At 53.2% G+C, this 16,983-nt stretch overlaps 1 protein-coding gene across 1 annotated transcript in view; it reads left to right on the forward strand.

Annotated features, from left to right (window-relative positions):
• Positions 1–806: 806 nt before the first annotated feature.
• Positions 807–16,983, forward strand: part of CPAMD8 (C3 and PZP like alpha-2-macroglobulin domain containing 8) — a 108,173-nt gene continuing 91,996 nt past the window's right edge. The window contains exons 1-7 of the mRNA XM_057709551.1: positions 807–933; positions 4,703–4,854; positions 6,588–6,610; positions 11,951–12,116; positions 12,195–12,247; positions 16,244–16,261; positions 16,682–16,736. Coding sequence (XP_057565534.1) covers positions 845–933; positions 4,703–4,854; positions 6,588–6,610; positions 11,951–12,116; positions 12,195–12,247; positions 16,244–16,261; positions 16,682–16,736 — 556 coding nt within the window. The 5' untranslated portion in view covers positions 807–844. The remainder of the gene's footprint in view (positions 934–4,702; positions 4,855–6,587; positions 6,611–11,950; positions 12,117–12,194; positions 12,248–16,243; positions 16,262–16,681; positions 16,737–16,983) is intronic.

The raw sequence follows: 16,983 nt of genomic DNA on the forward strand, positions 1-16,983 counted from the left end.
AGTGAGGCCCAGAGAGGGAGGGGTCGGGCCTAGGGGATGTGTGGATGGAGGAGGTGGGGAGAGGGAAGACGTGAGGACCGGCAGTCAGGCGCCTGGCGGAAGCTGCAGGTCTCGATAGTTTCTTCCCTTAGCCAGCCTCAGTTTCCCCACAGGGCTCAGCTCCTCCTGTGCGTGCACTGCACAGGTCGCCGGGGCCAGGCTGGGGCAGGTGGGGTGAAGGCGGCGCGGAGACGCAGCGGCCCCCGGGGGGGATGGGGCTGGGCTGGTCCGTGGGGTGAGGGGGCGGCGGGGAGGAGGCCAGGCAGCGCTGTCGGAAGGGGGCCGTCCAGGGAGGGGGCGGGTCCGGAGAGGGTGTGGGGCCGGGTTGGGGGCGGGAGGAGGGGGCGAAGAGGTGGATAGGTCAGGTCCGATGAGGGGGAAAGGGATCGGCCAGGTCTGGGGGTGCATCCGGGCAGAGGGCGGGGCGGGTCCCAGGAGAGATTGGGGGAGAGTCGGTGGGTGGGTGGGGGGGATGAGTCCGGGGAAGGGAGCGGAGGAGGGACGGGGTCCGGAGAGGGGGCGGGGCGGGAGGCGGGGAGGGGGTGATCGCAGCAGGGCGGGTCCGGGCGGGGGCGGGGGCGGGGGCGGGCCCGGGGACAGGGCGGGTCCGGGGAGGGGGCTGGTCCCCGGCCGCCCCAGCCTGGCCGGGCGCGGAGCGGGGCGCATGGCGCCGGGCGCACGGCGCGGGGGCTGCGAACAAAGGGCCCCCGGCGGCGCAGCGGGGACGGCCGCGCTCGGACCCCGGCCCTGGCCTGACCCCGGCCCGGCCGCCTCCCCGGGCGCGGCGCCCCCGCGGAGCCGGAAAATGTGGGGCGCCCTGCTCCGGCCGCTGCTCCGGCTCCTGCTGCTGCTGTCGCCGCGGGACGGCGTGCGCGCTGCGCAGCCCCAGGCCCCGTGAGTAGCCCCGGGCCACAGAGGAGGCTGGCCGCCTTCTCGGGATGGGGGTCTCGGGGTCCGGCTCAGAGAGATGCAGCAACCTGTCCAAGGCCACACAGCCTCCGGGCTGGGAGCGACCTAGGGTCTTGACCCCCCCAGCCCCCGCGAGTCCGACTGGGAAGGGGGCCGCCTGAGGCTTCCGAAGTGGCCCCGTGGAGATACAGGGGGTCCTCAGATCTAAGGCGGCGAGGCCACCCCCATCCCACCTCGCCCCCTTGGTGTGACCAGGGCTTGTCTTCTTGGGTGGCGATTTCAGGTTGTCCGTGGCTTGAAGGTAAGAGGTGCGTGTCTTGGCAGAGAAATGGAAGGAGAGACCTACCGATCCGTTTTCCTTGGGAGGGCGTGGTGGTGGGGGAGAAAGTGTTTATTTTGCTTCCACATTTTTTCTTGAAGTTTGCTTACGGAGCTTCTGGTGAGTTGACACAGCGGGGAGGTGAATTAACTAGCTGCTAAGGAGGATCTCCCATGAGTCGGCTTCACAGGGAATATTCCCAGACCTGCCAAGTTTGGGTGAGCCCTGTGGGGGTGTGGGCTCAGGGGGCCTGCCTCCAGCTGTTCAAGTCCAGCCCCGCCTTTAGGAGCCTTGTTCAAGCAGCCCTTGTAGAGGAATTCCCAGAAAACAGGTCAACAGTGAGACGAGGTGGGCAGAGGCACCCCCAGCGCTGCTCCTTTGGCTCAGGGTTTGAAAAGCAAGACGCTGTACTGCAATTCGAGCCCTGGGATTTACCTCCCCTGGTCCTTGTGAAATTGGAACCCAGCAAACTTTTGACCTGATGCTTTCAAAGCTGGCATCCCTCAGAATAGCAGTTTTCAGCCAAGGGGCAATTTTTATCTCCCTGGGGTCTTTCAGCAATGTCGGAGGCATCTCTGGTTGTCACATCCAGGGGGAAGCCGTGCTGCTGGAATCTGCTGGGTGGGGGCCAGGGATGCTGCCACACATCCTGCTGTGCGCAGGACACCCCCCACCATGAAGCACGACCCTGCCCTCCGTGAGAGACCCTGCCTTATGAGGACCAAGTTCAGAGACCCTGTGTTGCCGAGCTTTAAACAGTTCTCAGAAGTATTTGCCTCTGACTAAAGTGGCCCTGGGATCTTGCCTACTGTTGAGTCAGATGGAACCCGCGTGCTGGGAGACACACAGTGAACAAGCCAGGAGTCCGGGTTAACTGACCTCTAAACCAGAGCCGCGGCTCACCAGCCCGAAGGATCCCGTTTCTATGATCCATGTGATTGCTGTGTGAGGGATGCCCGATCCCAGAAAGCCCCATACATTGCACACTGCTGTGAGACCCATCCTGTCTATACTTTCCCAAATACCACCTTTCCCAGGATGGGACCTTCCGAGACCAAAGGATGAGAAGCCAGGGTCAGCCCGGATGCCAGGGGGTATATCAGGTAGACAGTGATTGGCTGGCGAGCCCTCCAACAGCTGCAATTCCTGAGCCACAGGGAAAGTTCATTTAGTTCCATCAGGTTTTCTGGGCCTTTGGGTGAAGACGCTAACTCAGATCTGGATAAGGGCTTCAGAAGTGCCCAAGGAACAAAGTGAGAGAGTAGCATAGACATAGATACACTACCAACTGTAAAATAGATAGCCAGTGGGAAATTGCTGTATAACAAAGGGAGATCAACTCGATGATGGATGATGCCTTAGAGGGCCGGGACGGGGAGGGTGGGGGGAGTCGAGGGAGGGAGGGAATATGGGGGTATGTGTATAAATACAGCTGATTCACTTTGGTGTACCTCAAAGACTGGTACAAGAGTGTAAAGCAATTATATTCCAATAAAGAGCTAAAAAAATTAAAAAAAAAAGAAAATGAACACGTGGATCGTGTATTTCCCCCAGTGCTCTTCCAAACTCAGCAGATGCCATGTGGGAGGCCCTGGGTAGAAAGATTCTGTCCTGCAGGCGGCCGTATTCCCGTGCTGCAGTGGGACAGGACACAGAGGAGCCCAGGGTCACTGCCCGTGCAGGTCGGTGCTGGAGTTAGATGGTTACACAACATGTCCGTGGGGTGAGTGTGTGCCCCAGACAGTACAGTTAGGTACCCAGGATCATTGTGTGCTCTGTGCACGGCTGAGGCCAGACACTGCACAGGGGACCCCAGGGTCACTGCACCCTCTGGTCAGTGCTAGACCTGGGTGCTGCACATCCCATGTGAAGCAAGGGTCTTCCCAGGCCCGCTTGAGACAGTACCTGTCTGTCCCAGTGTCACTGCACGCTGTGTGTGGTGCTGGAGTCAGACAGAACACACAGGATGCAGGCTCAATACACACTGCGGTCAGTGCTGGATCTGGACAGAACATCCGTGAAACCCAGGGTCACTGCGTGGTCCGGCAGGTACAGTTACAACCCCAGGATCACTGTGTGCTCTGTACGTGGCCAAGGCCAGACACTGCACCTGGGAACCCTGTCATTGCAGGCGCTTGTTGGTGCTGGAATCACACAGAACATCGGACCCCAGGGTCATTAGTGCGTCCAGCCATGGCTGGGCAGTGCACCTACGAAACTAGGACCTTTGCACACTCTTACCAATGCTGGAGTCGTTTAGTACGTGGCATGTCTCCAAGGTCCTCTTAGTGTGTGGTGTGTGGTAAGGGTCTAAATTCATCTCCTTGTGTGTGGATCTGGGGTTGTCCCAGAGGGGATGTTGAGACATAAAAAGCTCTCCTAATCTCAGTGTTTGGCCCAGTGATTTCCCTTTCTCCAGTTTCCTTCTGGTGCCTGTAGTTCCGCACGGGTGGAATCGTGCTGCCTTTGCTGCCAGGCCGTGTCACTTGCCCTTGCATTTTTTTATTTTTTTATTTTTTTTAATGTCTTATCTCCATCTATCTGCCCTTGCATTTTGAGTGGGTCACGTGGTTAAGGATGAGCCTTTGTGATTTTTCCACCTAAGGTTGCAAAATAACAGGGAAGCAGGAGCTCAGGTGGGGAGGACCTAGGCTTCCAGGTCAGGTCCCCTGAGGGGACCCCAGGCTGTGTGATCCGGTGCACGTTCCTTCTCCTTCTGCAAGGTCAGCTTTCCTGTGTGGAAAGCAGGATGATGACACTGCTCTTCCAGAAATGTCTTCAGAGTCAAGCTGAGGATTTTCAGAGAGGGCTGTTTTGATTCCACTGTTCACAGTGCTTTTCCTGTTTCAGGCCATTTAGTTTGTTTTCAGGGTCTTATTCTTAAAATTAGTGCTGCAGGTAGCTCTTTGCTTCTTTCCACTGGGTTCCAGAGTCTGGCTGCCTGGGTTTCTATCCTAATCTCTCACTGACTTGGGCACATGACTTGGCTTCACTGGGGCTTAATTTCCGACTCTGTAAGTGGGAGATGTTAGCATGTCTCACGGGGTGGCTTTGAGGATGAAGGGGGGTCCTACCAGTTACTCAGCCTACAGGCAAGAGTATTTTAATTTGTGGGTGTGGCATGTGCAAAGGTCCTGTGGCAGAAGGAGCGGAGAAAAAAAGCCAGAGGCCATAATGCAGAGATTGCAGGGGGTGTGGTTCTGGGTAGATCCAGAGAAGCCAGGTCCTTACTGAGGGGACTTCAGAGGTGAACAAGCCCCAAGGAGCTCACGGGTTAGTAGGGGACACAGACACATAAAGTGACAGTGCCATCAGAGCGTGGTCAGGCACAGGGGCGAGTCCACCCAGGGTGCACCCTGATTCAGCCAGGTGACAGCGAGGCTAGGAATGCGTCAGACAACCTTTGGCCTTCACTGCGGTTCTCTTCTTCTGCAGGGGCTATTTGATCGCCGCACCCTCTGTCTTCCGCTCAGGAGTGGAGGAAGTCATCAGTGTGACCACCTTTAACTCCCCAAGGGAAGTCATGGTCCAGGCTCAGCTGGTGGCCCAGGGCGAGGCGGTGGCGCAGAGCCAGGGAGCCATCCTGGGTAGGTCCCTGGAATGCCTGATCAGGGCTTCCTCTCTCTTTGCAAAGTGGTCTGTAGGGCTCAGGCCGTGTCAGCATTGCTTTGTTTCCTTCCCACGCCACCTCCAGAACCCTGGCAGGAGGAGGAGGGCGGGTTGCATTCGCCCCACTTTACAGATAGAGAGAGTTAAGGCCCAGGAGGGGCAGCCACCTGCCCAGTCTGGGAAATCAGAGCGCCTTGTTCCTCAGCAGCTCAGGTGCAGTGGGTGCAAATCTGGATAGAATTGGGCACCCTTTCGTGCCAGCTTTGTCTGGAGATGGGAAGGGGGCCCAGAGGGAATCTTGTGACCTTTTGAGACCTTTTGTTGAGCTTCTAGCACCCTATGGTGTTAGGCCCAGACCTGGGCTTTCAGCCAGCCTGCCACTGAGTTGAGCTCAGGCCCTCAGCCAGCTTCTCCCACGCTCTCCTTCACAAACTGCAGATAACAGCAGTGCTGGCCTCCTGCACAAAGGTATAGAGAGCAGCCCCCTGCCTTGTCTGTAGTCTAGCAGGGCAGGTAACTCATTCATCTTGCAGAGTGTGGTGTGGCCACAGGAGACACCAAGAGACATGTCAGGTCTCCAAGGCCAACAAGGCAGCCTCTGTCTCCTGGGAGAGGGACACTTGGGTAGGCAGGAGGCTTGCAGGCAGTCCTGACTCCACTGGCCAGTCTGGAAACCCAAATCCGGTTGGCTTCAGCAACAGAGAGTTTATGGGCTCTCATAACTGGAAAAGTCCTCTGGCATCGCTGGCCTAGTCTCCCAGTTCCACTTCTGGATGTGCCTGTCTCCCCAAAGTTCTGAGGGAGTGGCAGTTCCAGGATCTCTGGGGAAAGTCTCAGGATTCCCTCTGATTGGCCCATGTCGGGTCATGTGCTCACACCTGAACTAATCCCTGTGACCAGAGGGAAGGCCTATGCTGATTGGCCCATGTCGGGTCATATGCTTAACTCTGAACCAAGCCCTGTGACCAGAGGGAAGGCCTATGCTGATTGGCCCATACTGGGTCATGTGCTGAACCCTGAACCAATCACTATGACTAGGAGGAAGTCCTATGTGGATTTGCACAGAGCCCTAAGAAAGAGGGGCATAGCCCCGCTAAACCTTATGAATTAGGAGCTGGGCAGGTGGCTTCTCCAAGGAAATTGGGCTTCTGCTAGCAGGAAATGGGGGAATGGACACTGGCAGGTAAAAACAGTAGATGCCTAATCGAGTCCTGGAGTTTGTCCTGCCAAAGAGCCTGGACAGGGTCAGAATGACAGATGATTCCGTTTGGGTAGAAGAGAGAGGTTGGTGGGAAACTGATTAGATCCACTGGAGTGAGGTCCACTGGGGACCTCAGTCTCCTCTTCTTCCCCTCTACCCATCTCCTTGTTCCTCTCCTGTGGAGTTTTCTCTTTGCTCCTCTCACAGCTTACCTTGGACAGAGGCCAGGGGTGAAGTGAATTAAGTATGCAGGCTGGCCAACCTTCCCCTGAATAGTTAGGCTTTGTCCATCCCCTCTGGTCTTCAGTACTCGCCAGCTTGGAGGAAACCTCTCACTTCTGCCAATCCCAACCCAGCCCAGGCCAGACCAGCATGACCCAGGGTGTGTGTTTGTCCACAGAAAATCCCTCTGGGTTGAGAAAGCCCGTATTTTTAAGGTCGCAGCTCAAGGAGGGAGGAAAACACAGGTCCTGATTTAACTGTTTTCATTTTATTTTCATTTTGTTTTAGATAAAGGGACCATCACACTCAAGGTAAGCTATGAATTTTTAAAATCAGAAACCCTACCTTGGAAATAAAGAATTGAATTGGAATGGAACAAGGGAAGTTGCCTGTGTTGTGAGAAAAATCATCAATGGTGAGGTTAAAAAAAAGAAAAAGAATAATGAAGGGGAAAAAAAATTTAGAAAAGGAGAAAACCCACCCATAATCCCATCCCTCATACTTTGCACTCTTTCATGTTTCCCATAAATGCTGGTCCACATAAAGACATTTTCCTTCATAGTGGCAATTAAAGGGTATAGTGTGGTCTTTCCTGCTGTTTTCTCTCAACCCGTTGCATAAACATACTTCCATGTTTCCACGTCTTTGTAATTGTAATTTGCATCCTGTTGTAAGCAGCGTGCCACTGCATCTCTTTTATATACTAGTTTAGTAACACCCTCCCCCCAACACACATCGCTTGTACATGGTTAGATTTTTTTCTTGTTTTCAGGGTTTTGATAACGTAATCCAAAAGTTGAGAGCATCTTTGCGCGTAAAGCTGTATTAACACTCTGGATGCCTGCCTTAGGCTGAACACCCTGAAAGAAGAACTACCAGATCAGGATCCAAGGCTCTAGCTGGGTCCTGTTTTGTCTTAGAAGACACAGCAGTGCCCATGCACGGCACTGCTGGTGATACACTAGAGACCAAATTTCCCGCAGCCTCGGGAAATTGAATTAGTGGGATTGAATTATTTTAAAATTATTTTACCCATCAAACTACATGTAGGTACTTCTCTGACATGGATCTTTTAACTGGAGTCCTTGGATTTCAAGGAGGTGGTAAGCCCTGAAATTGACGGCATTTTCTGGGTTAGCTAGTCCTTAACGCTTACCAGATGCTCCAAGGAGTCCCTGAAAGGATGCACTAGGGAATCATTCCAAATTATAATGTGCTCTCTCCCAGTGATTAGCATGAAGTCCGAGGTGGTTCTTCTTCCATGGGATGGGGTGCGTCCTTAGTGTCTAATTGCTGTGGGGCAGTGGTCTTCCTGCCCTATTGTCAATGTTAGAATTCTTTCTCTAGAGTTCCCTCCCGGGGGTGATGTTTGCAGTGTCTGGAGACAGTTTTGGTTGCCACAACATGGGGGGCAGGGGTGGGGGTTGCTACTGGCTTCTCGTGGCTAGAGATCAAGGATGCTGCTCAAATCCTATAATGCACAAGACGGCCCCTCCACTGAGAACGAGCCAGCCTCTGGTGTCAACAGCGGGAAAACTCAGGATAAATAGGCTAGAGCCGCCCTTGCTGGCTTCGTGTGAGCAGATCTGCTTTCTTGTGAATCAGAAAGCAGGGCTGCCCTCTCCACTGACAGATGGACTGCCTAGGAAAAAAGAAGGCCTCATATATGTTATTTAGAGAAGTACTTTAATAAAGCATATAACTTATCAAAAAAAAAAAAGAAAAAAGAAAAGAAAGAAGGAAAGCAGGGCTGCCCCTGACAGGGTTAAGATTGTGCACTGTTCCCAACCACCACACATAAGAAGGCACTCTTTGCAGGCTAGATGCTGGGATTTGTATAAAAAACCAATAAAAGTTCATAGAACTTTGGGAGCAGGGCCGAGGATCACTAGACTAGAGACTTTCAAAAGGGTCTTGGGATCCTTTGCATTTAGAATAGCTCTGGATAAGCCTTTCTCATGCAGGGGGTGGGGAAGGATGCTCCCCGCCCCCAGGGGACACTGGCAGTGGCTGGAGAAATTTCTGGCTGTTGTAACCAGGGATGATGGTGCTACTGCCATCTAGTGGGTGGAGGCCAGGGATGCTGTTCAACGCCCTACAGTGACAGGACGCCTCCATCCCTCCACTGCAAAGGATAATTCAGCCCTAAACGTCGGTAGTGCGGAGGTTGAGATTCTGCTCTGTGGAACCATGGTGTGGGCATCAGGCAAGAGAGAAGCCTCTTTTATGGGTGTAGGACCCCCCTGCCCACTACGCCACCCACTCCCCAGCCCTGCCTGCCTTGGGGACCTGAGTGCTTCTGGGTACATGTTTTGGAAACCAGTGTTGTGGGGACCCAGTGTTGCCCTTGGCTGCCACAGGCAGGCCCTGCCCGGTCTGTGCCTCGTCCTTGGCACCTGTGCAGTAGTGAGGATGCTGGTAAGAGGCCCTTGATGGAATTTTCAAGAAAGCATACCTAAAACCTCCTGATACTTGGTTTTATTCCGATTTTTCAGACTTACCCATGCATCTCTGTAACAAATGTCTTAAGCATCTATTAAGTCCCAAGCACGAGGTTGGACACATGCCCTGCTCTCAGCCCCCAGGCTCACTGGTGACAGGCAAAAGGGTGGGTCAGACAGTAAACCCCCAACTTCACAAATGTGATCACCTAGGAGAGCAGTAAGTGTCCTATTTTATTTTAAAATATGTCAGAGAAAGAGAATGCTGAGGATTGGGGGTAGAGTCACAGTTTATATGGAAGCAGGGCCCCTCTGAGCTGAAACCAGGAGGAACCAACATGCATGGATTTGGGGGGAGGGCATTCCAGGCAGTGGGAACAGCCAGTGCAAAGGTCCTGGGACCAGAAGGAGGCAAAAAAGAGGCAGCCAGTAGCCTGGACTGGAGTCATTTGGGAGCTCCCATAAATAGGAGGGAGATTTCCAGCCTGTGGTATCAGCCCTCACTTGAACTCCTCTGCTCTGGGTGGTTTCCATTTGGGAGAGCAATCGTGATACCTGTCGTGAGTGTCTATTGTGTGCCCTGCCTTTATAGTCCCGATCACCCATCTGTACAGCAATGTGTCAGCATCTCAGAGTGTCCAGTGAGTCCGGTGGCTTCTCTCTCGGGGATGCTTAGTGGATACCTATGGAGTCCGGTAGTCTGGCACCCACAGGCAGAGCCCAGGGCCCTCCCTAGCCTGGAGGGGCGGGCCTGCGGTAGAACTGGCCCCTCCACACAGCCATCCCCAGAGGGCAGCCAGCCCCAGGGAGCCTCTTGTTTAGCCGGGCCCTGGGCCTCCGACTTTTGCTCTCAGCTGCCAGCTACGTCAGCTTTGCCTGGCCGTCTCCCCTGCTTGGATCTCGGCCCCTGAGTCCTTGGCTGTCGCTGATGCTAAAGGAGAGAATGTGGATCCCTGAGGTCAGGGGTGGGGATGGGGATCAGCTCAGTCTAGAACCTTCCAGCAAGACCTCTAAGGGCTGGCAGGTGCAGGACCAGGTAGGACCGCCACTTTGAGCTGAGACTTGATTGGAAATGGCAGCTCTGCAGCTTTTGAGACCGGGGCAGGCCACTTCATGTCCTCAAAGGTCACATTTGATCCTTTCTGTTCTCAGCTTCTTGTCCCCCAGCACCCCCGGCCCTCTGGCATCCAGCCCCCCACCTCCCCCGCCAGCTCCCTTCTACCTGTCCATGCCCGCTCCCCTGGGTGGCCTGGGCCTTTTTCCTCTTTGCATGAAGGTCTTTGGCTGGTGCTGAGAAACTTCCAGAAACAAAGGCAGGTAAGGATTTGGGGGGTCAGAGTAAGGGGATTATCCTCACGTTTGTCCTGAAAGTTCCGAAGGTTAACCAGTTAGGAAGGAGATGCCCCACAGTCCTGAGATGCTCTATCCTGGGTGGCAGGATGGGCAGGCATGCAGGGTCCCTCTGATGCTGTTCAGAGCAGACAGGAGGGGCAGCCAGAGACAGGCTCTGGAGGGATGGAGAGGGTCCTGGCACACCCCAAGCTCATCTAATAAAATGGGCACATTGGCGTGAGGACCGGTCCGGTAATTCATCAGGATGCTTGACGTGGCTGTTTGCCTTTTCGCCCCTCGAGGGACCACACGGGTAGATGCTGACAAACAACTGGGAGGGGAACACCCCACACTTGGGTGGTCTTAGGAAGAGGTGGTGCTGTGGCTCCCAGTGTGAACTGCCGACCACATAATGTCCACTCGCCAGGTGCCCAGGGATGGCCACGAGCATCGCGTTCATGGCATGTGGTCACATCTGGAGAATCATGACTTTGTTTTAATCACAAAAAGAGCTTCTGCAGGTTATGACTTACACACATGGGTGTTCTGTTCATCACTTAAAAAAAAATGAGGCAGTTATATAGGGTAGTTTCCATGCCCTGAATGTTGGAAATTTTGCCCTTGAAGAATTTGAACTCCATGGTGAATCCTTAAGACAGCAGTGGGTTTTCGTTGTGGTGGTGATTGTTTTATCCAACTAGGTGGCAAAAAAATTTTTGTTTTACCACTTTCACCATTTTATTTTTATTTATTTTTAAATTTATTTTATAAATTTATTTATCTATTTATTTCTTTGCTGCATTGGGTCTTCATTGCTGCACATGGGTTTTCTCTAGTTGCAGTAAGCAGGGAGTACTCTTCATTACGGTGTGCGGGCTCCTCATTGCAGTGGCTTCTCTTGTTGCGGCGCACGGGCTCTAGGCTTGTGGGCTTCAGTAGTTGTGGCACACGGGCTCATTAGTTGTGGTGCATGGGCTTAGTTGCTCTGTGGCATGTGGGATCTTCCTGGAGCAGGGATTGAACCTGTGTCCCCTGCATTGGCAGGCGGATTCTTAACCACTGCGCCAGCTAGGAAGTCCCTTGCCATTTTAAAGTGGACAATTCAGTGGCCTTTAGTGCGTGCATAGGGTTGTGCAGTCACCACCCCTATCTAGTTCCATAACATTTTCATCAGCCCAGAAGGAAATCCCATCCTCGTTAGCTGTCACTCCCCATTCCCCAGCTCCCTCCAGCCCCTGGTACCCGCTCATCTGCTTTCAGTCTCTATGGATTTGCCTGTTCTGGACATTTCATAGAAATGAGATTGTATAATACGTGTGCAGTGTTTACAGTGGGGCAAAGCACAGAGGAACGTACATTATACATGTATACGTATATATGATATATAAAAATATATATGCATGCGGGTATTCATATGTACATGTATATATGAAGCGGTTGGGATCTCCATCCCCCTGCCCCAGCTCACCAGCTATGATTGCACTTAGGTAAGATGATTCTTGTAGCTCTACAGGGGTGAGAATATCTTTGCAGGCTTGCAGTGTCAGGAGAGAAGGGCTGTCGTGTCAAGCTAGACCAGCGTTTCTCAGCCTCGGCGCTGCTGACCTCTGGGGCCAGATCATTCTCTGCTCTGGGGCTGTCCTGTGCATCGCAGGGGCTTGAAGGGCATCCCTGGCCTCCACCCACCAGATGCCAGTAGCACTTGCTTCCCACAGCTGTAACACCCAAAAACGTCTCCAGGAACTGCCAGGTGTCCCCTGGGGAGCACAGTGGCCCCTGGGTGTGCGTGCCTGCTCTAGACCTCCACACTGCCTTCCCAATACCTGGGTCCCTTCCAGGGCGACAAATCCTGCCCAAAGCTCTGTGCTCTGCCTGCAGGTGCCCACGGGACTCCGGGGCCAGGCCCTCCTGAAGGTGTGGGGCCGTGGCTGGCAGGCAGAGGAGGACCCCCTCTTCCACAACCAGACTTCAGTGACCGTGGACAGCCGGGGTGCCTCTGTGTTCATCCAGACTGACAAGCCGGTGTACAGGCCCCAGAACCGAGGTGGGCGGCCGGCGCGGGCTGCGGGGGGAGGGCCGGCCGTGGCCTGGAGCCGCCACACACCTCTCTGCTTTCTTCCAGTGCTCATCAGCATCTTCACCGTCACCCCAGATCTGAGGCCCGTCAGCGAGAAGGTGAGATCGGCTTTTAAAACCGTGTGCCCGGAACATACCCGCCCGGGTCCACCCTGGCTAGGGCCGCCATCCGCAACTGGCCTTTCCTCCTGCCTCTTCTAATTTCTGCCTCCATTCTTAGTTTCTTCCTGGGGCTCCATGTCCTCTGGCAGACCCAGGGGGAGGTCTGTGTGACAGAGGGAGGCAAGATCACTAGCGGGTGTGCTTCCTCCACGGTGGCGTTGTGGACCAGGGGTCCCCGCAGTGGCCAGTGCCGCTCTGTGCGGGCTCAGGGCCACGGCCCAGCATTTGAAATCTTAGGAGCCCTGCTGTTGTTAGAAAGAAGATATAATTGCCACTTCAACCTCATCCTTTCTCCTTCAAAATAAATATACTCACATAAAATGGGCATTGCTTTTCTCTTAACTTTTTGTTTGGAAATAACTTCAGTTGTACGGAAAAGGTGGAAGATTGGCACAGAGAATTTTCCATAGGCCCTTCATGGTGCCCGGGGGTGGGCAGACTTCCTTTAAAGGGCCAGGTATTACCTACATTCAGCCAGAGGGATTCTGTCACAACGTGAATGGACTCAGCTACAGACAATATGTGAATGAATGGGTGTGCCTGGGTGCCAATAAAGCTTTATTTACACAAGCAGGCAGAGGGCCGGATTTAGCCCAAGAGCCATAGCTGGCCAAGCCCTGATCTGCAACAGTGGTTCTCAACCTGGAGTGTGCAGCAGAACCGGCTGGAGGGCTTGTTCACATGCAGACTGTGGGGCCCTCCCCACAATTTTTGATTCAGGAGCTTCCTGGGATGGGCCCAAGGGTCTGTATTTCTAACAAGTTCCCAGTTGATGCTGCTGCTCTGGGGAACCCACATTGAGAACCATAGATCTAGAGTCACCAATTAGAAACATTTTATTATATTTAAGTGCTTCCTCTGTGTGTATATACACATATATGTACGTGTACCTGTGTATACACACATACATGTATATACATATATGTGTGTGTATATACATACACGTACATATACACGTATTGTATGAATATATGTATAGGATTGGCAAAAAGGTTTGTTTGGGTTTTTCTGTAAGATGTTCCAGAAAGACCTGAATGAACTTTTTGGCCAACCCTATGTATATGTGTGTGTGTGTAGTTATAAAATTATTTTAATGATAAATCATTTGAGAATAATTTGCAGACATCACATTTCTTTGTCCCCCTGAGCATTTCCTATATCCTTTAAGAAGAACATTCTCTCTTACAACCAAAATACAATCAGTACATTTAGGAATTTTAACGTCGACACAATAATATTATCTAATATAGAGTCCGTATTGTTCCAATGATGTCCTTTATAGCATGTTTCTTGGCTGGTCCGGGATCTAGTCTCCAACCACGTGTCGAATTTAGTCGTCCTGTTTCTTGTATCCTTTACTCGGAATCAGCTTCTCAGCCTTTCCCTGTGTTTCATGGCATTGACATTTGGGGAGACCCCAGGCAGTTGTTTTGAAGGGTGTTCCCCAGCGGGCTGGTCTGCCAGCTGGTTCTCTGTGATCAGGTTCAAGTTGTGTGTCCCGGGGGCGGATCCACAGGAGCTGTGCTGGTCCTCTCCAGTGTGTCATATCCCGAGGTACCTGACAGTGGTTCACGTAGAGACTGCCTGGTGTCTCCCCGCAAAAGTCACTGTTTCCCCTTTGTAATCAGTAAGTAATCAGTGGGGGACACTTGAGGCTGTGTGGACACCCTGTTACTGGTCACCATGATCACCTGCTAGTTCTGGCATCTGCAGATGAATCCAAAAGTATGTGAATCAGAACTTGCTGTGATGCTTGCGAAGTGGTGATTTTTCCAACTCTGTTGCTTCTTCTATATTATTAGTTGGTATTGGGCTGTGAAGAGGCACTTTCAGAAGGCGCTGATTGTAAAGGAAGAGATTTATGTAAACTGTATGTATATATAGCAAAGATGGTAAGGTGGCCTGGGACCTCCGAGGAGCCATGGGTATGTCAGAGCGGACCCAGACCCCACCCCCAGGGAACTCATTCGGGAAAATAACCCTGCAAACTTCCCTGGTGGGCCCCAGCCTAGAAGCACAGTTCCATTGGGTTCATGCAGCTTTTTAACTTTCATCATCCCAAGTTTCCACACTACTTTTTAAAAAAAATTTTTTTAAATTTATTTATTTATTTTATGTTTTGGCTGCATTGGGTCTTCATTGCTGTGTGTGGGCTTTCTCTACTTGTGGTGAGCGGGGGCTCCTTTTTGATGTGGAGCGTGGGCCTCTCATTGCCGTGGCTTCTCTTGTTGCGGAGCCTGGGCTCTAGGCACACAGGCTTCTGTAGCTGTAGCACGCGGTCTCAGTAATTGTGGCACGTGGGCTCAATAGTTGTGACTCGTGGACTCTAGAGCACAGGCTCAGTAGTTGCGGCGCACAGGCTTCGTTGCTCCGTGGCACGTGGGATCTTCCTGGACCATGGATCAAACTCATGTCCCCTGCATTGGCAGGTGGATTCTTAACCACTGCCCCACCAGCGAGGTCCCATCCACCCTACTTTTTCATTGGATCTTTTAATGTACTTGCCCACGTTTTTGACACAGCCTTGCAAACTCACCTCAGTGTCTGCATTCCTCCTGCCAAAGGAAGGCTTTGGACCTAACTGTCCCCTCCTGGTGGACATTTGCTTGTTTCCACATTTTGGCCATTGTCAGAAATGGCCATGATTCTTTTTATGCTGGAAGCGTCTTTTCCACTAGCGTGTCCTTCCTTAGGCTCAGCTGGACCCCAGGAGTGGGGAACTGAGGTCCACAGCCAGGGCTGTGTTGAAGGCTCCAGATGTGTGTCTCTGAGCGGATGGTGCTGAGTCCCTGTGTGCAGATGTTGGAGGGAGCTGTCTGCCCACAGCCTTCCCTGGGGAGAGTGGGGGCGAGCCTCAGTCATGTGACATCAGCTGCTGCCTGTTGTCCAGTTTTTGCCAGAAAGGGCTTCATGCAAATGATAGAAGGAAGGGGCCTAGATGTATGTGTGCAGCTGTCTGGTTTCCTTGGAGGTTGGTTGAAGTCCAAGAAGGATAAATCACAGGACACTGAATTCAAAGTGCAAAGCTTCCAGGTGTCTCCAGGCTCAACACGGACACCCCTGGACAGCCCTGAGTGATGGGGATGGATTCACGAGCACAGGATCAGCTACACATGGCGACCAAGCAGGGTTGGGTTAAGGAGGCAGTTGTGCAAGCAGTTGACCTTCACTGGAGTCAGTGTTGCCTTTTCAGTTTGACGTTGATGGGCACCAGCTAGAAGTGAGGCTCCAGGCAGGTGCTGGGAGTTCCGAGATGAAAGCATGAATTCCAGGCCTTCAGGAAACCACTTGAAAAAACAACCCAGTGGCAGCCTAGGAGGGCTGCCTGGAGGAGGTGTCCCTGGTTGGGGCTTGGAGGAGTCTGTAAGGGAGGGCAGCTCTGTGATGGGGAGCAAGGAACACAGAGGTCCCAGAGGGCTCAGCCACCCTCATTGCCAGTGGTGACTGTATGAGTTTGCTGGGTGACTTAAATGGCAGAAACGTATTCTCTCCCAGTTCTGGAGGCCAGAAGTCTAAGATCAAGGTGTGGGCAGAATTGGTTCCTTCCAAGGACCATGAAGGAGGAATCTGTTCCAGGCCTCCCTCCTTGGCTTGTAGTAGGGCATCTTCTCTCTATGTCTTCATACTGTCATCCCTCTACACGCATCTGTGTCCAAATTTGCCCTTCTTATGACACCAGTCCTATTGGATTGGGACCCATGCTAGGGACCTTAGTTTGACTAATCACCGCTATAAGACCCGTCTCCAAATACAGTCACATTCTGAGACACGGAGGGTGAGGACATCAACGTATGAATTTGGGGAGGAGAGGGGGGCACCGTTCAACCCATTACAGCCCCTCTGTCTGTCCCGAGGGATGAACACTCAGCCTGCACGGAGGGCTCGGGTCTTACGGGAGGGTTTGCTCACTGCCTCTGTCTGTCTCTCTTGCAGCTGGAAGCTTATGTCCTGGTGAGTGGCCTGCCCTTCTACAGCCCTGGCTCGGGGACAGTTAGCCCGCTCTCTGCAAGATGTGGTCTGTCTTTGCCTCCCACCCACCCTCTGTGTTGATCCCTGCCTGCCCCGGGGCCCCCAGCCTGGGACCTGGTCCATTCCAGTCCCTGGGTCCACCCTGGGATAGGCTGAGCTTGTGTCTGTCCATCTCTTTGTAGATTTGTAAACAGCTCCCTAAATGAGGAGGCAGTCTGGCCCGCTTGTCCTCAGACAAGTCCCTTCTATGCCCTGAGCTTCCGTTTGCTCCATGTTAATACCTAAGTCTTGGGGCCTACCCTCCATGCTTGTCCTGCCCTAGAGAGCGGGCTTGGATGGTCCACACACGTGGGAGACACACATAGGCTACCTTGAGTTTACGGTGCATCCATCCCCCTGCAGGACCCCCGGGGCTCGCGGATGATGGAGTGGAGACACTTGGAGCCTTTGTGCTGTGGTAAGTCTCTCTTCTCATCCTCTCTCCTGATTCCTTATGTGATTCGGGGGCTGCACCTTTGGGTGGCAGATGTGATAAACCTTCCAGGAAAATAGAGTATGCTCTCGTCTGGGCACCGGCCACTCCCGCCCTGCAGCGTTGGACCCTCCATCCACGTTTCTCTTGCCTGGGATCCCAGCTGGGGCTCCTCCTATAACTTGAGACCTTTCTGGAATCTTGGGGTCTTTGTTGGCACCCCCTCCTTCCT

This window comes from Hippopotamus amphibius, chromosome 15, assembly GCF_030028045.1.
Source record: "Hippopotamus amphibius kiboko isolate mHipAmp2 chromosome 15, mHipAmp2.hap2, whole genome shotgun sequence".
Classification (NCBI taxonomy): Eukaryota; Metazoa; Chordata; class Mammalia; order Artiodactyla; family Hippopotamidae; genus Hippopotamus; species Hippopotamus amphibius.